General features: G+C 47.0%; 1 protein-coding gene across 2 annotated transcripts in view; it reads right to left on the reverse strand.

Moving 5' to 3' along the window:
• HAUS3 (HAUS augmin like complex subunit 3) overlaps positions 1–25,412 on the reverse strand; it is an 85,045-nt gene that overhangs the window by 6,689 nt on the left and 52,944 nt on the right. Inside the window, exons 7-14 of one of the 2 annotated variants that reach the window (XM_065914727.1) lie at positions 23,533–23,645; positions 15,704–15,861; positions 13,273–13,335; positions 12,341–12,401; positions 11,609–11,673; positions 4,339–4,422; positions 3,935–4,030; positions 959–3,076 (exon numbers count right to left, since the gene is read on the reverse strand). In XM_065914727.1, the coding sequence (XP_065770799.1) occupies positions 3,065–3,076; positions 3,935–4,030; positions 4,339–4,422; positions 11,609–11,673; positions 12,341–12,401; positions 13,273–13,335; positions 15,704–15,861; positions 23,533–23,645 (652 nt within the window). In that variant the 3' untranslated portion in view covers positions 959–3,064. Of the gene's footprint in view, positions 1–958; positions 3,077–3,934; positions 4,031–4,338; positions 4,423–11,608; positions 11,674–12,340; positions 12,402–13,272; positions 13,336–15,703; positions 15,862–23,532; positions 23,646–25,412 lie in introns of those variants that run through there. The other variant, XM_065914726.1, reaches the window with a different exon arrangement.

Genomic DNA, 25,412 nt, shown 5'->3' on the forward strand with positions numbered 1-25,412 from the left:
CAGCACCAGGGTCTTTTCCACTGACTTGGCTCTTCACATCAGACAGCAAAATATTGGAGTTTCAGCTTCAGTCCTTCCAATGAATATTCAGGATTGATTTCCTTTAGGATTGACTGTTTGATCTGCTTGCAGTCCAAGGGACTCTCAAGAGTCTTCTCCAGCATCCCAGTTCAAAAGTATCAATTCTTTGGTGCTCAGCATTCTTTATGGTCCAACTCTCAAAACTGTACATGACTACTGGAAAAACCATAGCTTTGACTAGATGGACCTTTGTTGGCAAAGTGATGTCTCTGCTTTTTAATATGTTACCTAGATTGGTCATAGCTTTTCTTCCAAGGAGCAAGCATCTTTTAATTTCTTGGCTGCAGTCACCGTTCACAATGAATTTGGAGCCCAAGAAAGTGAAATTTGCCACTGTCTCCACTTTTCTCCCATCTACTTCCCAGCAAGGCTAATGGAATACGGTTCACGTTGACTCTGTCTTTGTGAAGAAGACTACAGGGCAGTGTCTTAACCCCCTCCGCAGGAAAGCAGCTCCACACAGGGGAGAATCGCATTCCCGCCTCCTTTGCTGGTTGTCAGGAAGAGCTGAGAAGCAGCACAGAAGAGGGCAACACGCCAGCTGGCGCCTGGACACAGAATAAATCAGGCCAAGACCCCCAGCTCGGGGGCAGCCCGAGGGGACGACTCCGGCCCTCTCGGGTCCCGCCACTGCTGGAACTCGAGGGCCCCTGGAGCCATGCAGCAGAGAAACCCACCCGGACACTCCAGGATGGGGGTCCCTGCGCTGGCCAGGCTCTGTGAACACACAGCCCCAACAAGGGCTAGTTCTAGGCCATCTGGCTCTGGGGACAGAGCGAACAAGGCAGGTGAAGTCTCTGATCTGTGCAACCTACATCCTACTGAAATAGCAAACAAGTAACTACATAAGTTTATTTTTAAAAATTTTATTGGCATATGGTTGACTTACAGTGTTGCATTAGATTCACGTGTACAGCAAAGTAATTTGGTTATTCACACACATATATTTCTTCTTTTTTAGAGTCTTTTCTCATATAGGTTACCCCAGGATACAGTATCCCCTGTACACTGTGCTGTATACAGTAGTTCCTAGATGGGTATCTATGTTATATATGTGTCCAGTCGGTTGGGTCCAATTCTCTGCGACCCCATGGGCTGCAGCCCACCAGACTTCTCTGTCCATGGAATTCTCCAGGCAATACTGGAGTCGGTTGTCATTTCCTTCTCCAGTGTTATATACCAGTTCAGTCACTCAGTTGTGTTTGACTCTTTGCGACCCCATGGACCACAGCACGCCAGACCTCCCTGTCCATCACCAACTCCTGGAGTTTACTCAAATTCATGTCCATTGCATCGGTAATGCCATCCAACCATCTCACCTCTGTCTTCCCCTTCTCCTCCCTCCTTCAATCTTTCCCAGAATCAGGGTCTTTTCCAATGAGTCGGTTCTTCACATCAGGTGGCCAAAGTACTGGAGTTTCAGCTTCAGCATCAGTCCCTCCAATGAACACCCAGGACTGATTTCCTTTAGGATGGACTGGTTGGATCTCCTTGCAGTCCAAGGGACTCTCAAGAGTCTTCTCCAACACCACAGTTCAAAAGCATCAATTCTTTGGCGCTCAGCTTTCTTTATGGTCCAACTCTCACATCCATACATGACTATTGGAAAAACCATAGCTTTGACTTGACGAACCTGTGTCAGCAAAGTAATGTCTCTGCTTTTTAATATGCTGTCTAGGTTGGTCATAGCTTTTCTTCCAAGGAGCAAGCATGTTTTAATTTCAAGGTTGCAGTCACCATCTGCAGTGATTTTGCAGTCCCCCAAAATAAAGTCTCTCACTGTTTCCATTGTTTCCCCATCTATTTGCCATGAAGTGATGGGACCGGATGCCATGTTATGATTAGTAGAACGTATATATTCAACCCAAGTCCTGGTTTATTCCTCACTTGTGACCCTTTCCCCTTTGGTAACCATAAATGTGTTTTCAATATCTGTAAGTCTGTTTCTGTTTTGTAAATAAGTTCATTTGTATCATTTAAAAAAAACTAGGTTCCACATATGAGTGACATGACATTTGTCTTTTTCTGACTGTCATCAACTAGTATGAAAATCTCTAGGTCCATCTATGTTGCTCCAAATGGTATTATTTCATTCATTCTTTTCTAAAAAAATTCTTTTAATGACTTCTGCATATTTTTATTTTTTTATTTTTTGGCTGCTCCACACGGCATGTGGGACCTTAGCACCCCAACCAGGGATCAAACCCACGCCCCCTGCAGTGGAAGCCAGGAGTCTTAACCACAAGGGCTAGCAGGGAGGCCCCCATTTGCTCTTTTTTATGGTTGAGTAACATCCCACTGTGTATATGGACCACATCATCTTTTCCCATTCCTCTGTGGATGGACATTTAGGGTATCTCTCTCCATGTGTTGGCTACTGTGAATGGTGTTACAGTGAATACCACAGTGCATGCCTCTTTTCCCATTACGCTTTGCTCCAGGCATATGCCCAGGAGTGGGATTGCTGCGTCATATGGTAGTTCTATTTTTAGGTTTTTAAGGAACCTTCATACAGTTTTCCATTGTGGCTGCATGTGTTTACATTCCCACCAGCAGTATAGGAGGGTTCTCCTCTCTCCACAGCTTCTCCAGCATTTTAGCAAGTTATAAGCAGAAAACAAATCAAGGTGAAGGAAGAGGTTGCAACCGGGGGCCTCAGAGTCATCTGTGACAAGGAGGTCTTTCTGGAAGCAGTGCTTAAGCTGACAGTCAGAAGCCAGCTGAGCCAAACCCACATTTGGAGGCCGGGAGCCCCCCGCCTGAGGTGGGGACTTGCGGGAAGTGTGTTGGGTGGTGCTGGGAGTGTGGCGTCGGGGGAGAAGGAAGGACTGGGCCCCGACCCCAGGGCGTGGGTGGTGGACACACTTGAGAGCCGGGGTCTTTTCTGAGCGCCGTGGAGAGCTGAAGGCAGAGCAGCTCCGTGACCTCTCTGGCTTTAGAAGGCCCTTCTCCCCGGACGTGGTGCGTCAGCAGCGAGGGAGAGTCACTGCCGGCTCTGAGGGCACAGGAGGAGCCGCTCACCAGGGTGGGGACGGCTCGGGCAGAGGGCAGTCAAGTCCCGCCAGGGAGCGGTCCTTCCGGCAGGGACGGGAGGAGGGGTCCCTTGGTAACTGCTGTCCGCCGCTGAGGGCCGGGTCGGGGAACAGTCGGCAAGCACAAAGCTCTGCTGGGGCTGAGAGGAACAGGAAGTGGGGGCTGGCGGGGCAGCGTGCACGGGCGGTCTGGAAGGAAACCTTCCGCTGTTGCAGAGCCCGAGAGGGACAAGACACAGAGAGACCGGGCCCTGCACAGCGGCGCCCGCAGGAGCAAGGCGGGTCATCTCGCTGAGCTGCCAACCTCCCCTCCAGGCTTCCGCGGGCACCACGTACTGGGTTCTGAGCATCTACTCATTCTCCGCCACTCATTAGACACACCTCTTCCCTACTCTCTGTCTTTTTAAAAATGCACTCCTCCCAAGAGAAGGGCAGCTAAATTTTCTAAAATAAACTTGGGGAAAGAAGACAACTGATGACTTTCCCCCACTTCCAGTCTCTTATGAGGGTGTGAAACTAGATGGTCAAGAATTTGATTTTCAGGACAAAATTCCATCAAACTGTCTTTGCAGGAAATCGACCTAATTTACTGCCTCTGGAAAACTGTACCATAAAAGCCTGTGTCCCTCGTTCATATGTGAAGGGCAGCTTTGGGGCAGGGCCCCCTCTCCTGCTGCAAAAGGAAAAGACTGAACGGAATTGCTCCATGGAGGTTGCGGCAGGCTCATCCACCACAAGGAGCCCGGGGGCCGGAGAGGGACTTGCATGCCGTGTGGACGTGCTGCTCTTTCCGAGAGCAAGGGGACACTCTCGAACCTTACCACGGCTTCCGACGTGGACGGTAGTCTCCGCAGCCCTGTCATGGGGAACGCGTCCTGTGGGCGCAGCAGGTGCAGCTGCAGCTTCCCAAACAGGATCTGCAACACAGGCACCGTCACGTGGGGAGCGGTCCCAGCTCTCAGAGGACCTGAACATCACCCTCACGGGGGTCAGCAGCTGGCCAGAGAGGACATCCTGATCAGGCCCTACCAAGTGCATAGGCCCCGAGTCGGTACTGTTCTTGGATTTAGAGGCTTTGAGCAATGAATCTCAGCTAAGAGAACATGAGCCACTTACATGCTTTTCAGACAGTCACATAAAATAGCATTCATAAATTCAGAATAAATCTCCCTTTAACTCCTGAATAGGAATCATATTCTATCAAAGAACTGAAATTCAGCTTTACCTCTCGAAGCTGATGATTACTTGTGATAAGAAACCATTCTCCTGCAACAAAATGGGCTTCTTTCTCCAGTTCCTTGAGACGAGACTATGAAAGCAACAAACACGATCTTACTAACAGTGTTCACAATTTAAGATGATTTTTTTTTTTTTACAGAGATGCAGTTTTATTTGAGTTAGGTTTACCATGAAAATGCCAGCCCCCTCATTTCCACTGGAAAGGGGCTTAAGATGATTTCATTTGCACACCAAATAATTCTCAAAAAAAAGATCTTGTAAGAACAAAAAAATAATTTATAATTTACTGAAATGAGAGATTACAAAATACAAATGTTGACTCATGATGAAACACTCAGCTCACAGAATCAGTCTCCTAAGTGAGGTGGGTCCAAGGAGACAAACAGAAAGAAGTGAAAATAGTAAATGCTTCACCAAAGAGGAGAGGGAAAGAAGGACTTCTCCAGCACCGTGATGGCCACAGCGGGACCCAGCGTCACCCATAAGCTCGAGACCCCCCAGGGGTCCCGAGGCAGAAGACTCGGGTCCACACTGCACGGTGACCACCGCGACCGCCATGCAGGGCCCTCTCTCCCAACAGAGCGGCCGCTCTAGACAAGCACACAGACTAGCACAGCCCAGGCAAGGGGGCATGGAAGGCCCAGGTGGGTAAAGACAAAGGTACCGTATAAAGAGCTGATAAATACTCTGCTGAGCCTAACAGTAGGACGTGCTGAATTTAGGAGTCCCTCACCTCCTCTCTTTATGGTCAGAAGAAAAGTAGAAAGACAGAGAGATTGGCAGAATGAATAAAAATGCATGGTCCAACTATATGCTGTCTGCAAGAGACTCCTTTTAAAGATATAAACAGGTTGAAATTGAAAGGACAGAAAAAGATATTCCATTCAAATACTAATGAAAACAGAGCAAGGGTGGCTATATTAATATCAGACAAAATAGAACTTAAATAAAAACTGGTTATAAGAGACAAAGGGTGATATTATATTCTTGATACAGCAAGAAGACATAACAATATAAGCATTTACATTAAAATATATGTAGACCATTAAAATATATGAAGAAAAACTAACAGAACTGAAGGGAGAAATGGATATTCTACAGTCATAGTTGGAGATTTGAATATCCCACTCACAGTAATGGTTACAACAACCAAAACACAAGCCCATGGCCTTCAACTCCACGGGATTCTCCAGGCGAGAACGCTGGAGTGTTTGCCATTCCCTTCTCCAGGGGATCTTCCTGACCCAGGGAGTGAACGCAGGTCTCCTGCACTGCAGGCAGACTCTAGCACTGAGCCACCTGGGAAGCCCATAAGTAAGGAAACAGAGAACTTAAACGACAATGAAACACCTGGGTCTAACAGACAGCGCATAACACTCTACCAACAGTAACCTGCACGTGGGGTGCTCTTCTCACGTGAGTATCGGATAGTTTCCAAGACAGACTATATTTTAAGCCACTGAGTTTTAAGAGATTTTTTTTTTTTAATTTTTTTTAAATTTTTTATTTTTCAGTGGGTTTTGTCATACATTGATATGAATCAGTCATAGAGTTACACGTATTCCCCATCCCGGTCCCCCATCCCACCTCCCTCTCCACCCGATGACCACAGGAAGTTGACGTTAGAAATCAGTAACAAAAGGAAAAATAAAAATTCACAAAATCGTATAAATTAAACAACCCATTTTTAAATAAGCAAAAGATCAAAGAGGAAATAAAAAACGAATTTAGAAATTACTTAGAGATGAATGAAAACAAAGCCATAACATACCTGCCTATGGGATGCAGTGAAAGCAGTGCTAAAGAGGAAATTTATAGCTATAAATGCTTATATTAAAAAACAAGAAAGATCTGGACTCAATAACCTCACTTCACAAATGAAGGAACTAGAAAAAGGAGCAGACCAAACCCAAAGACAGCAGAGGAAGGATACAATAAATATGAAGCAGAGTTAAATGAAATATAGAATATAAAAACAATAAGGAAAAACAGTGAAACCAAGATTTGGTTCTTTAAAAAGATCAACAAAACTGACAAACCTTCAGATAGCTAGACTGAGAAAACAGAGAAGGCTCAAATTACAAAAACCAGAAATTTAGGTGAAAAAAATACCGTGATTTTATAGAAATAAAAAGGGTTATCAGAGAGCACCATGAAACAACAGCAGGCGGGATAACCTAGATGAAACAAATTCGTAGAAACACAGAACCTGCCAAGACTAAATCATGGAGACATAGAAAAACAGAATAGACCTATAACTAGTAAGGAGCGGAAATCAAATCTAAAATCTTCCAACAAACAAAGCCCTGGATGCAATGGCTTCAATGGTAAATTGCACCAAACATTTATAGAAGACCTAATCCAATCTTTTTCAAATTTTCCCCCCAAAATTGAAGAGAAGGCAACATTTCCTAACTCACTTTGAGGCCAGCAATTATCCTGATACCAAAGCCAGACAAACACTACAAGAAGACTGCAGATCAACATCCTATATAAACACTGATGCAAAATTCCTCAACAAATTGCTAGCAAGCAGAATTCAGCAGTATATTGGAAGGATTATATACCATGACCAAGTGGAATTTATTCCTAGAATGTAAGGATGGTTCAACATACAAAAATTAATCAATGTAATATGCCACATCAACAGAATGAAAGGAGGGGTTAGATGATCATTTAAAATGATGCAAAAAAAACCATTTGACAATATGATAAAAACTTTTTTGATAAAAACCTTTTTATGATAAAAAACATTCAGAAAACTAGGAATGGAACAAGACTGTCTCAATATAATAAGTCAAATATTAAAAACTCAAAGCAAGCATCATATTCAGTAGTGAAAGACTGAAAGAGTCCCTAAGATCAGGAAAAAGGCAAGGATGCTTGCTGTTACCACTTCTATTCAACATGGTGTAGAAACTCTAGCCAGGGTAATTAGGCAAGAAAAAGAAATAAAAGGCATCTAAATTGGAAAGGAAGAAGTAAAATTATCCTTACTTGCAGATGACATGGTTTTATATGTAGAAAAATAAAGAGTCTACAAAAGAAAGATTCTAAATCTAAAGATTCTACAAAAGAAATGGTTGGAACTTTCTGAACGCAGCAAAATGGCAGGATATAACATCAACACACAAAAATCAGTTTCATTTCTACACACAATATGAAATGGACATTACAAAAACAATTCCATTCATGACAGTGTCCAAAAGAGTGAAATACTTAGGAATTAACTTAAGCAAGAAGGTGAGAAACTTACACAACAGAAGCTACAACAGGTCGTTGCTGCTGTTTAGTTGCTAAGTCGTGTCTGACCCTTTGCGACCCCCTGGGCTGCAGCCCCACCAGGCTCCTCTGTCCATGGGATTTCCCAGGCAAGAGTACTGTAGCAGGTTGCCATTTCCTTCTCCAGGGAATATTCCCAACCCAGGGATTAAACCCATGTCTCCTGCACGGGCAGGCAGATTCTTTACCACTGAGCCACCAAGGAAGCCCACAAAACACTGCTGAAAGAAATTCAAAATGACATAAATAAATGGAAACACATCTCATGCTCTTGGATTGGAAGGCAATATATTAAGATGTCAATACTAGTCAAAGTGATCTACAGATTCAGTGCAACCCTTACCAAAATTCTAAAGACAATTTTTTCAGAAATAGAAAAATCCACCCTAAAATTCAAATGGAACCTTAAGGAATAGCAAGTAGTCAAAATAATCTTGACAAACAAGGACAAAACTGCATGACCCACACTTCCTGCTTGCAAAACTTACTACAAGGTTACAGCAATGAGATTGTGTGGTGCTGGCATAAATGTAGAGGCTCAGTGGGAAAGAATCGGCGTGCAATGTAGAGGATGCAGGAAACGCAGATCTGATCCTTGGGTCAAGAAGATCCCCTGGACAAGGAAATGGCAACCCACTCCAGTATTCTTGCCAGGAAAAACTCCATGGACAGAGGAGCCTGGCAGGCTACAGTCTGTGGGGCTGCAGAGTCAGACACAATTGAGTATGCTTTCCATTTTCAACTGGCATAAAGGCAGACGTACAAACCAAACATACTCATAAAACAGTTAGCCCAGAAATAAACCCTTGCATATACGGTCAAATGATTTTGATAAGGTGCTAAGACCATTCAATGGAGAAAGGACAGTCTTTTCAATAGATGGTGCTGGGAAAACTGGGTATCCACATGAAGAAAAATGAAACTGGATTCTTACTTAACACCATATACAAAAATTAACTCAAAATTGATCAAGGACCTAAACATAAGACCTAAAATAATAAAACTCTAAGAAGAAAGCAGGACAAAAGTCTAACAGCGTTGGATTTGCCAAGGATCTCTTAGATATGACACCAAAGGGAGAGGTAACAAAAGAAAGACATTTTAAACTAGACTTTATGAAAGCTAAAAATTTTGTTCATCAAAAGACAGTACTGCGGTGGGAGGTGGGAAGGAGGTTCACGAGGGAGGGGATGTATGAATACCCCTGGCTGATTCACGGTGATGTATGGCAGAAACCAACACAACACTGTAAACAATGATCCTCCAATAAAAAATAAATAAATTAAAAAATAATTATTAGGTAGCAGTGTATAACTTTTTAAAAAAAAAGTTAGTATCAACAGAGTAAAAAGGCAATCCACAGAATGGGAGAAAGACATATGAAAGGCATATTGATAAGGGATTAATATCCAAAACGTACACAGAACTCCCAACACTAAACAATAAGAAAAAAATCTAACCCAAAAATGGGCAAAGGCCTTGAATAGACATTATTTTTCAAAGAAGATGTACAAATGGCCAAAAAGCACATTAGAAGATTTGAAGCATCACTAATCATTGGTGAAATGCAAACCGAAACTACAATGAGATATCACCTCACACCCATTAGGATGGCTACTGTCAAAAAAAACAGAAAACAACAACTTTTGCGAGGATGCAGAAAAACTGGAACCCTTATGCACTGTTTGTGGGAATGTAAATGGTACAGGGGCTTTGGAAAAAACATGGTGGTGCCTCAAAAAATTAAAAACAGAATTACCGTAAGATTTAACAATTCACTTCTGGGCATATATTCAAAAGAACTCAAAGCAGGATCTTAAAGAGGTATTTGTATACCCATTTTCATAGCCCATATTTACAATAGCTAATAGTAGCTAGGTTGCTTCCATTTTCCACTGGCATAAAGACAGACATACATAAAATATGGAAGCCACCCAGGTTGCATTCAACAAATGAATAGATAATCAAAATATGGCATGTACACACAATGGAGTACTATTCAGCCTCAAAAAGGAAGGAAATTCTGCAATACGCTACAGCATGGATGAACCCTGAGGACATTGCATGAAGTGAAATGAGCCGGTCACTAAAAGACAAGCAGTGTCCGATTCCACTTACGTGAAGCACTTAGAGTCCTCCAAATCACAGAGAAACAAAGAGGAGTGACGGGTGTCAGAAGCTGGGGGGAGGGGAGAATGGCAAGTAATTGTTTACTAGTTATAGGTTTTAGGTTTTAGTTTTACAAGACGAAAACAGTTATGGAGATGGAAGCTGGTGACGGGTGCAGAACAAGATGAATACTTACTACCATTGTACTCTGTAGTTACAGGGCTTCCCTGGTGGCTCAGATGGTAAAGAATCTGCCTGCAATGCAGGAGATCCGAGTTCAGTTCCTGGGTTGGGAAGATCCCCTGAAGAAGGGAATGGCTACTCACTCTAATACTCCTGCATGGAGAATTCCATGGACAGAGGAGCCTGGTGGGCTACAGTCGAGGGGGTTGTGAAGAGTCGGACACAACCAAGTGACTTCTGCAGTTACAGTTTTGACGGTAAGTTTTACGTTAAGTGTATTTTATCACAATAAATTTTAAAAGATGTGCGTTATTCATTGTATGCTATTTCCTTCTCAATTAAAAAAGTACATAAAGAGAAAAAAATCAGTTCCAGGTTTATAAACCTAAATGCAAAGGGTAATGAAAATAACTCCAAACATAATGGAAGAGAGACTTCATGAACTCGACAAAAGGAAAGGTTCCTTAAACAGGATGCAAAAAGCACTAACCATAAAGAAAAAGATTGATAAAATTAAAAATTAAGGACATCTATTGATCAAAAGGCATTAAGAGAGTAAAACATTAAGACATAGAGGACAAAGGTATACGTAACAGGCTTGTAACCAGAATATATCGAGATGTTCTATAAATCAGAAAGTGGAAGACAGAACCCTCAATATAAAAACGGGTAAAAATGTTAAGCAGATCTCTTACCAAGGAGAAACTCCAAACAGTCAACAATGTAATAAAAGCTATTCAACCTCCTCAGTAATCAGGACACCAGGAACCAACATCATAACGAGACACCACTGTGTCCTCACCAGAAGGGCTCTGCTCAGGGTACGGGGGACCTGTGCCGGGGAGGATGTGCAGGACAGGACCTTGTGCACATTTCACGCAGCTGCAGCTTTGGAAAGCAGGTCAGTGTTGTCTGACGAAGCTGCGCCAGCAGCTCACCACGCCTTGGACCCGGGGAGCATGTGCCCGCGGGCCCAGGAGACAGGCTCAGGGACACAGCATGGCCTGTGATGCCAGGCACAACCCTGCTGCCATCGGCACTGGGGTGGAGCATGCAGCGGAGCACTGAGCCCCAAGAGCCATGGGCTCGAAGCTGAGATACGGGTGAGAGCGGTCAGACACGGCGGCGGACCAACAGCGCCTTCTGAAGGAAAGCGACCTACCATCAGGCTTCTACACGGAAAGCTAAAGGAAATCGACAGTGGGAGGACCGCCACGTCAGGAAGGGGGCTCTGACGGGGAAGGGCCAGCAGGGCTTCTGGACGCTCTCAGCTTTGACCTGGGCGATGGTCATCCTGGAGTTTCCTTTAAAATATTAACTTTAAAATAACTTAAGTGGAACCATTAATGCATCTTTTTCAGGCATCTTTATGCATCCCTCTGTATTTTTTACAGTTAGAAAACTTTGATTTTGCTTTTTCAAAGTATCCAAGAAACCCACGACCTGCCCACTCAAGGGGCGATGCCCTCTTAACCACCACACGTCCACATGGGGCGGGCACCAGCTGTGGTCTTGCTTCAACTCTTGCAAGCATGGGATCCCCTGCAGGAGTCAGACATGGGGCGACAGTGCCCCAGGTGGGGCCGAGTGAGGAAGAAAAGGCCAGCCACGCAGGGCCCGCCTGGAGCCGCCCACCGCAGGGGAGGGCCAGCACACGCAGGCAGCCTGACGGACGCGCTCACCTCGAGAAGCGCTGACGTCCGCTCCATCTCCTCCTTGTTCACCCGAATGCGGTGGGTTTCCATCACTGTGATTTTAACACCAAAGCAGATACCATTAGCACCGCATCAGCGAGTCATTTCTGAGAAAGACTGCAGGGCCAGGAGCGAGCCTCCCTCCCCGACGCGGGCCAGGAGGACAGCGCAGGCTCAGCGGCGTCCCCCAGGGTCGGCCCTGGGGCCCAGCGGTGGTGGTGGTGGGTGTGGGAACCCGGTGGGTGGGGAGGCGCCCCGGCCGTGTGCGAGGCTCTGCTCTCCCAGGGGCCATCGGGTCGGGGGCCAAGAGCAAGGACAGCAGGGAGCCCGAAACAGCCCTTCCAGGGGCTTCTCGCGAAGTGTGAAGGTCTGGCGCCCCAGGAGCAGGACAGCTGCGGACACGGGAAACCTCCAGAGAGGCCCCCCCCCCACACCGTCCTCGGGGTGGGAGTCAGGAGGGCGCTCGCCCCTCGGCCGGGGCACCAGCAGAAGAGGCAGCTCAGAAGGGTCCCGCGGGACCCCGACATCAGAGTCCTTCTAGACCAGGAGGTGACACGCTCCATGTCCTCTCGTCACAGGAAGGGGAAGCTAAGGGCTTGCTGCCTCTTTGGTGCCCATATGACGCACCGCCCACCCCAAACTAAGGCACGAGAAAATAGGCGCCCCAGACAGAACTGGGAACGCTGGAAAGAGGACTGCATCACCTTCACGGTAGCTTACCTGCCAAAATCGGTATCAGAGGAAGCTCCAAAGTCCAGAAGAGCTGCCATAAACCACAAGCCTGTTTCAGGGGAAGAAATGACATCATGTTACTTTGAAACTATTACTTCTGCCTGTGTTTGCTGCACAGCCGGCTTAATCCTGCTGAGCAGCTCCTATGGGTGACGTGGTTAAAACTCCTATTTCCGTCAAGTATCCTGTCTCACGATTAATATTCATACCAAGCCCAAACGGAAGTATTCAGAAATATCTGGTAGGACAGGTTCCACTCCCACTTCTCCTCCATCTTTCTCATTTTTAAGTGTGATTTAGGTGTTTGTGGCTTAAGTCTCCCACTTCAATTTCAGAACAGGAGGAAGCGCGGAAGTCCTCCAGGCCACATCAGCTGGTTCCTTCTCTGCTCTGAAGCTGGCTTTGCCCAGTGGGGGCAGGAGGAGAGGGCAGTGGCGTCCCCGTCCTCGGCCTGTGGCCCCGGCAGGGCACTGCCTTCCCAGGGGCCCGGTAAGAGCCCGCCCTTCGATGCCGGGGGGAGAAGCTCCGAGCCAGCGCCTGTCCCCGCAGGCCTCTCCGTCCCTGCTGGCCCCGACTCCTGCCCTTGCTGTGGTACCTGGTCCCTTCACTCAACCCTTTTTGATTAGTCCTTCAAATGACCTCAGGTTCCCAATGAGACTCTGAGTGGAGCTGAAATGAACGCTTAGCTTTTACATTAATTGCAGCATTGGAAACGTTCCAACTCAATCAGAGTCTTTTTTAAAAAACTGTTACAATTGTTGTCGACCTACAGAGGACGTTTAAAAAGTCAGGTCTCATCATCTGGACGGTCCTCCAGTGAGTGACGCCCAGCGTCCCGTCTCCTGCCCTCAGGGACAGGCCTCCTGTGGTCTAGACGAAGGCCAGCCCCTGGGCAGTGAAGCTACCGCGAAGCGCCTTGCCTTTAGCTGGGAGCAGAGGTGCATCATCAGCCTGTGGAGTACCCTCAGGTTCGCACGGACAGCCTGATTATTCAAAAGAGCAAAAGAATGAACAGTTAGGAACATTTGGGAGCAATGCTTGTCATACTTTAGGAAGCCACAACTTTTCCACAGAGACCGCACCCTGGTGCTGAGACCCATCACCCCAAGAAGAGCAGCCCCACACCACGGAATATTCTTCTTGGGCAAGTTCAAGATCCCTGCTGCTTTCTTACTTTCTCTCCACCCCACTGCCCTCATTTTACAGGAAATGAGCCACAGAGAAGCTAAGCGGCCCAGGGGCAAAGATCACGCAGCGGGAGGGACAACAGGACGTGGACTTGGTCTCCTGGTCTCGGCCTCCGCACTCGCCACCCACGCTTGCCCCAGACACGCACAGAGACGCTGGGAGGTGGACCAACCAGAGTCGGCAACGAGGGTGGGGGGAGCCTCAGCCCCGGCACGCAGTCTAACAGCCGTGCCCTCCCAGAGGCCTGGCATCCCCACGGCACCCCTTACTCCACCACACGGCCTGAGGACTCCAGGTGCCTAGACGCAGCGTCAGAGGCCCCGCCCCACGACGCACCCTGCAGTGGCCGTGTAGCCCCGGGTCCAGCTCTCCCAGAACCACAGGCATGTGCGTGTTCGTGTCTGGGCTGTGCCCGGCACGTGGCCGGCCTGCTGCCTGAACATGCTGCCCGCTGCAGAGCGCTGACCTGCGAGGCCTCCCCAGGACCAGCGCAGGCCCCGCGGCGGTGTTTAGGCCCCCCAGCTCAGCCCGGCTGCACCTCCTCTCCCCCAGCGGCCATCATCTTTCTCTCGCTGCTGCCCCCTCGGGGACCCACACTCTGAGTCCTCCGTGTCCGCGCTCTCCTGCTCCTGTGTCTCACGCCGCGTCCCCAGACCCTGCAGAGCAGAGGGCCCCTCCCCGCCCCGCGCTCACCACGTGTTCCCCTGGTGGACATGTCGCTGGACAAGCATGAGTCCCTCCCAGGCTGCCTCCTTTCTGCCGAGTGCGGACGAGGCCTTGGGCAGAGCCTCCTGGGGGAGCCGTAAGGCGGGGCACTCAGGGTGCCTGAGCCCCGCGGCCTGGCCTCCCTGACTTCTGTCAGGGAGGAAGCACCTCCTCTGAGTGTTTTGTTCCTGAAGCCTCTCCCACCTCTAACTTGTACATGTGTGTACCAGGAAAAACGCCCCTCTAGAGTCAGAAATGCAGACTGATCTACGGCCTCGACTTGACCTTGGGCGAAGTGCAGACGTGAGCCCTGTGCGTGGGAGTCCTCTGTGAACCAGGGCTGACCACACACGGGGGACCACTCCTTCCTCCAGCTACAGTACCCCAGCCTCCGTCTGGGGAAGTGCCGCCCAGCAGCATGGACCTAGGAGGACTGCTCATCCCCACGCCCTGCTGCCCTGCCAAGGGGCAAACATGTGACACAGCGGTGGAGAGGAGACTGAGTGCTAAAGCTGTGAATCTTGGAGAAAAGTGACGCACGGAGGGCAAGGTCATGGTTCACTGCTGGCCCCAGGTCCCTGGGCTCCTGCCGCCTGGGTCCTCGAGCCGCCTGGCTGCTGTCTTCCCAGAGCTTGCCCTGCCTTTCCTCTGAGTCTCAGCTGCCCCACGTTCCTCTGACAAATTCCTTTTAGACTAAGCGAGAGTGAGGTTCTCTGTTTCCAACCCCAAGCCTCTATCTGACACAGATCCCCGACTCCACCCCACCGAGTGGGCCTGTAGGATCAAATGCCCCAAACGACAGTCCTGAGCTCAGCCCGGCGTGCAGGGCAGGCTTGCACGGCCTCCTGCTTGGCCTTCCAGTCGTGCTTTGAACTGTGCTTGTTAACCGACAGCCGGGGAGCCTGGAGAGAGTGGCTGAGAGTGCGGGCGCGGCTCCGGCTTGGCTGCCCCCCTGGCCCTGCAGTGCAGCGCATCAGGTCTCCCTTGACCCGGGCTCCAGGCAGGGCTCCAGGGCTGCACACACCCTTGCTTCTGCAGACAGTGGTTCCCAACGAGAGAGGGGGCCTGGAGAGACAGACTCAGGCAGCCTCCATGACTCTCCCCATGGTAACTGAGGAGCGGCCGCCTCCGGCTTCCGCCACGGGTGCCAAGTCTCCAGAACAGAGGATTTATCAACAAGCAGCTGTCCGCTCACAGAGCAGGTGACCCTCTGACACCAAGGACCCATTTAAGAGAATCAGGCCGTGAAAGGCATCTCCCAGGGACAGCTTCACAAAGGGACAGAAGTCATGCTTCCTTATTCAGTATCCTCTACCAGAATACATTTCTGCCAAACAAGCAAAAGTGGATGTCGGCAATGTTCTTTTCACTACTGGGCTGTCCATAAAGTAGAAAAAGTTCTTAGAGGAAAATTGGGGTTGTATTAAGGTCCATAAACCTTATCTTAAAACAACTCACCACAGTCTTTCTTGAGGAATTTCCATCCACGCTGTTGACTGTAAGTGTGGTGGGGTTTCCTAGGTACTTTGCCACTAAATCTTCAAAAGAGGGTGCAGCATCACTAGGATCTATAAGCCACGCAGCAATTCTGGGATCTAGCCCTACAAAGTCAGCAACTGCAGAGAGAAAGGTCAGTTAGTCATTCTATGAAAAACAAGTACTTTCCCCTGCCATGGAACAATGGACTGGCTCGAAATTGGGAAATATGACAAGGCTGCATACTGTCAGCCTGCTTATTTAACTTCTATACAGACTGCATGCAAGCTGAAGCTCAAAGTGGAATCAAGATTTCTGGAAGAAATATCAATAACCTCAGATATGCAGATGACACCACCCTTATGGCAGACAGTGAAGAGGAACTAAAGAGCCTCTTGATGAAAGTGAAAGAAGAGAATGCAAAAGCTGGCTTAAAACTCAATGTTCAAAAAATGAAGATTGTGGCCTCCAGTCCCATCACTTTATGGGAAACAATGGAAACAGAGATTTTATTTTCTTGGGCTCCAAAATCACTGCAGATGGTGACTGCAGCCATGAAATTAAAAAAAAAGATGCTTGCTCCTTGGAAGAAAAGCTATGACCAACCTAGACAGTGCATTAAAAAGCAGAGACATAACTTTGCCAACAAAGGTCCGCATAGTCAAAGCTATAGTTTTTCCGGTAGTCATGTATGGATGTGAAAGTTGGACCTTAAAGAAGGCCGAGCACTGAAGAGTTGATGTTTTTGAACTGTGGTGTTGGAGAAGACTCTTTAGAAACCCTTGGACAGCAAGAAGATCAAACCAGTCCATCCTAAAGGAAATCAGTCCTGAATATTCATTGGAAGGACTGATGTTGAAGCTGAAACTCCACCTGATGCAAAAGAGTCGACTCGCTGGAAAAGACTCTGATGCTGAGAAGATTGAAAGCAGGAGGGGAAGGGGATAACAGAGGATGAGATGGTTGGACAGCATCACTGACTCGATGGACATGAGTTTGAACAAGCTCCAGGAGAAGGTGAAGAGCAGAGAAGCCTGGCTTCCTGTGTGCAGTCCATGGGCCTGCAAAGAGTCAGACACAACTGAGCGACTGAACTACAATCACAAGGTTCGCATTAACTATTACAGTCCTGCCATCCCCCCATCACAGAGCCAAACAACAGGGATGCTGAAGAATGCTGAGCCCTTGGTAAGAGTGGTCTCCACCAACCAGGTCCCACACAGCCAGTCTCCATGGGGAATCCGTCCCAAACTAACTCTCAAGGCTGAAAGAGATGGATGTCGGAAGCCTCAGCCCCACCCTTGCCGTCTCGCCCCACTTTTCTCCCTGCTCTGGAGCCTCTTTTTGCCCCATGCACCTCTCTTTTCAACCATGCATCTCCCCACTTCCACTCTTCCCGGCTTCCCTCCTCCACCCACCTGTGGGGCAGCCTCCCCGACCCGGCACTGGGGTGTCAGTCTCGAGAGACAAAGAGGCGGGATGGGGTGATCTGTGCAGCGCCCTGCCAGGAGGGACCCTAAAAACAGCTACTGTGCTGCATGTGGTGTGTGCAAAAAAACTCGGTGCAAGGCCACCCTTGACCCCTGGAGGACATATCCCCCCTCGCCTGGTAGTCTTCTCGTCTGAAAACTGGGAGAAAAGATCACTGCAAGTAGCCATAGGACACATATGAAAGCACTTTTAAAATTTTTATTTTGTTTTTTTTGGCTGCACCATGCCGCATGTGGGACCTTACTTCCCTGACCATGGATCAAGCCCACGCCCCTGCAGCGGAAGCTTGGAGTCTTAACCAGTAGACCACCAGGAAAGTCCTAACGGTATTTATTAAAAAAAAAAAAAAAGTGATATTTGCCTAATATATTTTAGTACCAGAGTATTTTAGACCTGGAGCAGGAGTAATAAAAGGATGGGGTGACTGATAAATTAAGAGACAAGTCTGGGAATCCTGAGTGATTGCTCTCTGAAGTTGCTATAACATTTTGAAGTGTGCTTCACAAAGACAAAGAGTCAGTCTTTAAATAAAACTGTAGTCTTAGATCCCATCACACTAAGTATTATATTTTCTGGCATATTTAAATCACAGTAGGCTAAGAGATTTATATTTACCCAAGCAGCCAGTATCGTCGCTATTTTTTTGAGAGCGGGGAAGTCACCTGTGTTGACAGATTTGGGACTCTGGGGGAGAGGAAGCACAGAGTCAGCCAGCACTCTGACTGCTTGCCGCCCATCAGCTGTCAGGACTTTACATAACCGTGTCTGCCAACACTGACCCAGCCACACGATTTCGTTGTTTGCTTTTCAAAGCTCTAGTATTCCAAAATTAAGGGTTCTTATCAGCAAATGTTTTTGAAAAACCTTGGGAAAGGTCTGACAGCCCTGGAATGGTCTAGGGACTGCTCCCTACAAACTCTTGAAACTAATAAACTGAAGCTATCAGGACAAGCCCCACACTGGGGAGAACGTCAGGTATTGAAAAAGAAGTGCCAACAAAACTTCTTCACAAAAAAAACTTCTTCACAAATTGTGAAGAGCTAAGATTGTGAATGAGCTAACAAAAATTAAGAAAATGACAGAAGGTATGGTGGTAAAGAACCCGCCTGCTAGTGCAGGAGACATAGGAGACACAGGTTTGATCCCTGGATTGAGAAGATCCCCTGGAGCTGGGCATGGCATTCCACTTCAGTATTCTTGCCTGGAGAACCCTATGGACAGAGGAGCCTGGAGGGCTACAGTCCAAAGAGTCAGACACAACTGAAGTGACTTAGCATGAAAATGAAGAACTCAGTTAGAAACACTTAGAGATTAGGTGACTTAGAAAAACTTGATGAATAGATGAAAGAATTCAGGAAAGCAAAGTAAAACCAAAAAACCACTTCTGAAATAAAACCTAAACTGGCAATCAGTTCAGTTCAGTCCCTCAGTCGTGTCTGACTCTTTGTGACCCCATGCACTGCAGCACGCCAGGCCTCCCTGCCCATCACCAACTCCCAGAGCTTACTCAAACTCATGTCCATCGAGTTGGTGATGCCATCTTGACATCTCATCCTCTGTCGTTTCCTTCTCCTCCCACCTTCAATCTTTCTGATCATCAGGGTCTTTTCCAAGGAGTCCATTCTTCACATTAGGTGGCCAAAGTATTCGAGCTTCAGCTTCAGCATTAGTCCTTTCAATGAATATTCAGGACTGATTTCCTTCTGGATCGACTGGTTTGATTTTACTGTCTAAGAGACTCTCAAGAGTCTTCTCCAACACCACAGTTCAAAAGCATCAATTCTTCAGTGCTTAGCTTTCTTTATGGTCCAACTCTCACATCCATACATGACTACTGGAAAAACCATAGCTTTGACTAGATGGACTTTTGTCAGAAAAGTAATGTATGTCTCTGCTTTTTAATATGCTGTCTAGGTTGGTCATAGCTTTTCTTCAAGGAGCAAGCGTCTTTTAATTTCATGGCTGCAGTTACCATCTGCAGTGATTTTGGAGTCCCCCAAAATAAATTCTCTCACTGTTTTCATTGTTTCCCCATCTATTTCCCACGAAATGATGGGACCAGATGCCATGATTTTCGTTTTTTGAATGTTGAGTTTTAAGCCAGCATTTTCACTCTCCTCTTTCAACTTCATTAAGAGGCTCTTTAGTTCCTCTTTGCTTTCTGCCATAAGGGTTCATGTCATCTGCATATCTGAGGTTATTGATATTTCTTCCAGAAATCTTGATTCCAGCTTGTGCTTCATTCAGACTGGCATTTCTCATGATGTCCTCTGCATATAAGTTAAATAAGCAGGGTGACAATACACAGCCTTGACGTACCCCTTTCCCAATCTGGAACCAGTCTGTTGTTCCACGTCCAGTTCTAACTGTTGCTTCTTGACCTGCACACAGGTTTCTCAGGAGGCAGGTAAGGTGGTGTGGTAGTCCCATGTCTTTTAGAATTTTCCACAGTTCATTGTGATCCACACAGTCATGACTAGGCTTTGGCATAATCAATAAAGCAGAAGTAGATGTTTTTCTGGAACTCTCTTGCTTTTTTGATGATCCAACAGATGTTGACAATTTGATCTCTGGTTCCTCTGCCTTTTCTAAACCCAGTTTGAACATCTGGAAGTTCTGGGTTCATGCACTGTTGAAACCTTGCTTGGAGAATTTTGAGCATTACTTTGCTAGTGTGTGAGATTAATGCAATTGTGCAGTAATCTGAACATTCTTTGGCATTGCCTTTCTTTGGCATTGAAATGAAAACTGACCTTTTTCAGTCTTGTGGCCACTGCTGAATTTTCAAGATTTGCTGGCATATTGAATGCAGCACTTTCACAGAATCATCTTTTAGGATTTGCAATAGCTCAACTGAAATTCCATCACTTCCACTAGACTTGTTCATAGTGATGCTTCCTAAGGCCCACTTGACTTCACATTCCAGGATGTTTGGTTCTAGGTGAGCGATCACACCAGTGTGGTTATCTGGGTCGTGAAGATCTTTTTTGAATAGTTCTATGTTTGCCACCTCTTCTTAATATCTTCTGCTTCTGTTAGGTCCATACTGTTTCTGTCCTTTAATGTGCCCATCTTTGCATGAAATGTTCCCTTGGTATCTCTAATCTTCTTGAAGAGATCTCTAGTCTTTCCCTTCTATTGTTTTCCTCTATTTCTTTGCATTGATTGCTAAGGAAGGCTTTCTTATCTCTCCTTGCTGTTCTTTGGAACTCTGCATTCAGATGGATATATCTTTCCTTTTCTCCTTTGCCTTTCACTTCTTTTCTCAGCTCTTTGTAAGGCCTCTTCAGACAACCATTTTGCCTTGTTGCATTTCTTTTTCTTGGGGTTGGTTTTGTTCATTGCCTCCTGTATACAATGTTATGAACTTCCATCCATGGTTCTTCAGGCACTCTATCAGATCTAATCCCTTGAATCTCTTTGTCACTTCCACTGTATAATTATAAGGGATTTGATTTAGGTCATACCTGAGTGGTCTAGGGGTATTCCCTACTTTCTTCAATATAAGCCTGAATTTGGCAGTAAGGAGTTCATGATCTGAGCCATAGTCAGCTCCCAGTCTTGTTTTTGCTGACTGTATAGAGCTTCTCCATCTTCAGCTGCAAAGAATATAATCAATCTGATCTCAGTGTTGACCATCTGGTGATGTCCATGTGTAGAGTTGTCTCTTGTGTTGTTGGAAGAGGGTGTTTGCTATGACCAGTGTGTTCTCTTGGCAAAACTGTTAGTCCTGCTTCATTTTGTACTCCAAGGCCAAACTTGCCTGTTACTCCAAGTATCTCTTGACTTCCTACTTTTGCATTCCAGTTCCCTATGATGAAAAGGATATCTTTTTTGGGTGTTAGTTCTAGAAGGTCTTGTAGGTCATCATAGACCTGTTCAACTTCAGCATCTTTGGCATTAGCGGTTGGGACACAGACTTGGATTACTGTGATATTAAATGGTTTGCCTTGGAAACAAACCGAGATCATTCTGTCATTTTTTGAGGATTGTACCCAGGTACTGTATTTCGGACTCTTTTGTTGACTATGAGGGCTAATCCTCATATTCAACAAGAAACTGGCAATATACAAAAGTAAATAAGTGCAATAGATAATGCCTTGTGTTTAAAAATATGATGAAAAATAGGAAATTCTTTTAAGTTAAAAAATGAAGAGATTGAAAATGGATTCTAACATGACAAATATGAAAGATAGAGAAGATTCAGCCTATGAAATCACAAAAACAATTCAAATACCACAAAAAAGGTAAACAACCAAGCATTACAACCAGGTCTCATGTATTTCCTGACAGAAGGACACAGCATTGCTCAGATCCAGGATCAAGACCATGAAGCAGTCATGCACTCCCAAACTCTAGCCTGAATCTGATCAAGCCCCTGGATCTCATTACAGGAGAAACAGAAGAGAGAGAACATATTAGAAGACAAGAAAGAGAAATCCTATAGGATGAAACCCTGGTCTGTCAACAATGACAAAATAATGGCAAGAAAATACTTAGAGGGAGAGAAGACACAAAGACAACTCCAGAGACGCATCACACCCAACCCGAGTACAGGGTCACCCTGACCCTTGTTTGGATCCCAATTCAATCAAACTGCAAGAAACAAAAACAAGCAAAGCTATTTAAAGACAACCAGGCAAGTACAAACCCTGACCGGATAGCTAATAATAGGAAAAGATTATGGCTGTTTTGGGGGAGATGGTGAGCGTGTCCTCTGAAAAATGAAATCCTCATACTTTATCCATCTGATTGACATATTTACAGATGAGGAATATGTTGCTTGGGATGTGCTACAAAATCACCCAGGGGAGACATGGAACTACTGGGGAAAGAGACTGGACAGAGCTGGTAACTGCCGAAACCGGGTGACGTGTTGTCTGTGTGTCCCCCCACACGCCTGCCGTTCTCTGCGGATGCAGCCGCGTGTCCACGAGCTCCCAGCAGTGCGTGCAGAGCCTGCCAGTCAGAGCTCAGCCCACGGGTGGCCCCAATTCCGGCCCCAGCCCCCAGCCCCGGGCCTCCTGCACCTCCGCCACACAGCTGCAAGCCAGGGGAGGCTCCCCCGCGCCCTCCTCAGGGCCCACCCTTTGCTGTGAGCACCCTGTTTACTCACACCTGTTCATTATGAAGCCCACACCCCAGGAGCAGCCCGGCGGGAGGCACGGCAGGCGGGCGCAGAACCTCCACAGCCATCCGCGCCACCCTCCTAGCGCCGGGCTGCTCACCTGGGGACCCCACCGTGACGGTTAGGGTTAGGGTTAGGGTTAGGGTTAGCGTCTTATGGAGGCTTCACTACCTCAGCATGGCTGACCAAGTCATGGTCGCCAGCCCCTCTCCCCTTCCTGGAGGTCACGGGTGGGGCTGAAAGCGCCGGTCCTCAGTAGCCTCCTCTTTCTGCTGGCCACTCCCACCTTGAAGCCGGGCTGCCTCCAGACCACGTGCTCATTAGCACACGGAAGACACTCAACACTCTGGAGATGGCTTGGGTTTTGGGAGCTGAGAGCCAGGAACCAGGGACAAAGACCAAATATATCTTACTGTATCACAGGTACTTTATATTGTGTTGGGAATTTTGTACAATAAAAAAGTTTTTTTCCAATGCCTTGCATGCATGCTAACTTACTTCCAACTCTTTGTAGCCTGCCAGGCTCCTCTCTCTGTCCATGGGATTTCCCAGGCAAGAATACTAGAGTGGGTTGCCATTCCCTTCTCCAGGGGATCTTCCCAATCCAGGGATCAAACCTGCATTTCTTACGTCTCCAGCATTGGAAGATGGGTTCTTTACCACTAGTGCCATCTTATTATGAATATTTTCAAACATTCAGACAGTTTGAAAAGAACTGTACAGTGAATACTCATGTATCCCCTACCCAGACTCTACAATGAACATTCTTTCTATATTTGTTTTATTACATATCTGTCCATCTAGTAAAAAAAAAGTTTTAAAATTCTTATTTATAATGTTAAATAAAAGATAAAAGTGTGCTTTATACTGTTTTGATGTTGATCACTCTGACTTTAGTTTAATTTTTAGAAATTTTACACGTCAGCTGTTTCTAGTGACAATAAATCCATCTACCAAGCTGCATGTTACTTCCTCCCTATTTTAAACACAAAAGTAATATATACTTGAAAAAATTCTAATGATGTAAAACACAGATGGAAAGTGCCTCTTCACGCTCAGGGTACAGGTGGTGCCTAGCAGCTGTGGGACTCCCCCCAGCCTCTGACCTGTGCAACACGGCAGCCCCCCCAACTCCAGGAGGGATCGCTGTGGGACAGTCACATCTGTGGGAGATTATAAATCTGAAACGTACCACACTTCCAACTGCCATCGTCACCAAAAAACTGCAGCACTGTTCTCACAAAATCCTTTGCGTTAAAACAAGTAACGGGGCGTTTACGTTCCAGGACTTCACGCAGCACGTTCCTAGAAGATGAAAAGACGTTCACTGATGGACACAGTGAGCTGAAACTTCCCGCCTTTTTTGGAAAAACACCACAGATGCTCCGCTAACAGCTGTCACTTGTCAAGCATTATGGGTAGACATTCTTCTCCAAGCTTTCCACAGATTAACTCAAATCCTACGAGGTGTGCAAGGAAAATCGAAATGGGTTGGTCCTGCTCAGTCCCCAGAATGGAACCAGGAGGCCCCAGAGGAAGTGGGACTCAGGGGCGAACCCAGCCTGGATGGAATCTGAACTTTCGACCTGGTGACAACATCCAGAATGTCTGCCAGAACCCGAGAACCCCTATCTATCTTTTGGACATCTACTCTGAACCAGTTCGTGATTCCTTAAGGACAAACATTTTCTGAGTTGTATCAGAGGCCATCACAGTTCTTGCCAGGCAAATTTTTAAAAAATTTTTATCTTATTTATTTTCGGCTGCGCTGGGTCTTCGCTGTGATGCACCGGCTTCTCACTGCGGTGGCTTCTCTTGTTGCAGAGCCCAGACTGGGCGCGTGGGCCTCAGTAGCTGCGGTGCGTGGGCTCTAGAGCTCGGGTTCAGTAGTTGGGGCCCACGGGCTTAGCTGCTCCGAGGCATGTGGGGTCTTCCCGGACCATGGATCAAACCAGTGTCCCTGCACAGGCAGGCAGACTCCTAACCACTGGGCTACCAGGAAAGTCCTCGCCAGGCAACTTTTAACAGCATTACGGCTTTTTGTTTTTATAAACCCCTGACTCTCTTCCCAGAACACTCTTTTGGGGATACCTGAATCTTTGTCTCTTGAATTGCAATTCTTAAGACCCCAAATAAACTTATTTGCAGCCTCTTGTGTTAGTTTTTGGTTGACAGAGGTAGGTGTTACTTATTATCTGTATTTTATGGATGATGAAGCCGAGAAAAAAGAGGTTATTCATAATGTCAAGTTCACACAGCTCTTTAGAGCCAGTTCCTGGATGCGGCACAGCCACCTGCAGACAAAGCCCCCGAACCCTGAGCAGAGCTGACGCACCCTGGACTCCTCCCGCCAGTCCCAGCCTGTGCTTCCAGCACACACCCCGCACCAGCCTGCCCTCTGCCCACACTGGAATCTCCTTCCTCCATCACCAGATTGTGCTGCATCCTCTCACACTCCGGGTCCCCTGTTCCTTCAGCACTCCTGGCCACACACCTGCCACAGCCAGGAGCACGGTCGTGACACCATTAAATCATGAGCTCCTTGATTATGGGATTCATGATAGCTGACACTTATCAAGGACCTACCAGGTGTGAATACCACACTAAACACTCACAGTGATTGTTGCATTGAAACCTCATCATAATCCCATTAGGCAGGCACTAGATCCATTTTGGTGTAGGAATGACTATCTACTCTGGTATTCTTGCCTGGAAAATTCCATGAATGGAGAAGCAGGGAGGGCTACAGCCCACGGCGCTGCAAAGTCGGAGACGACTGAGAATGACGGAGCATAGACCCATTTTACAGATAAGGAAACTGAGGCTTGGAAGGGTGAGACAATTTCCCAGCTTTCCACAACCAAGAAGCGGCAAAGCTGAGGTCTGAGACCCGATCTTGTTGCTGCCAGGGCCCAAGGTATTAATCTCCCTTTGTGGTAACTGTTAATACGTCAGCGAGGGTCTTTGGACGAGGCTGAGGAAGAAAGAGAGCTGGAGTCCAGTTAGCCCTGCTTACTCTGCAAGCAGGCATTTCTAGGCTTTCGGCACTTTCTCATGTGCTTTCCCTTAGGT

Source organism: Muntiacus reevesi, chromosome 22 (genome assembly GCF_963930625.1).
Source record: "Muntiacus reevesi chromosome 22, mMunRee1.1, whole genome shotgun sequence".
Classification (NCBI taxonomy): Eukaryota; Metazoa; Chordata; class Mammalia; order Artiodactyla; family Cervidae; genus Muntiacus; species Muntiacus reevesi.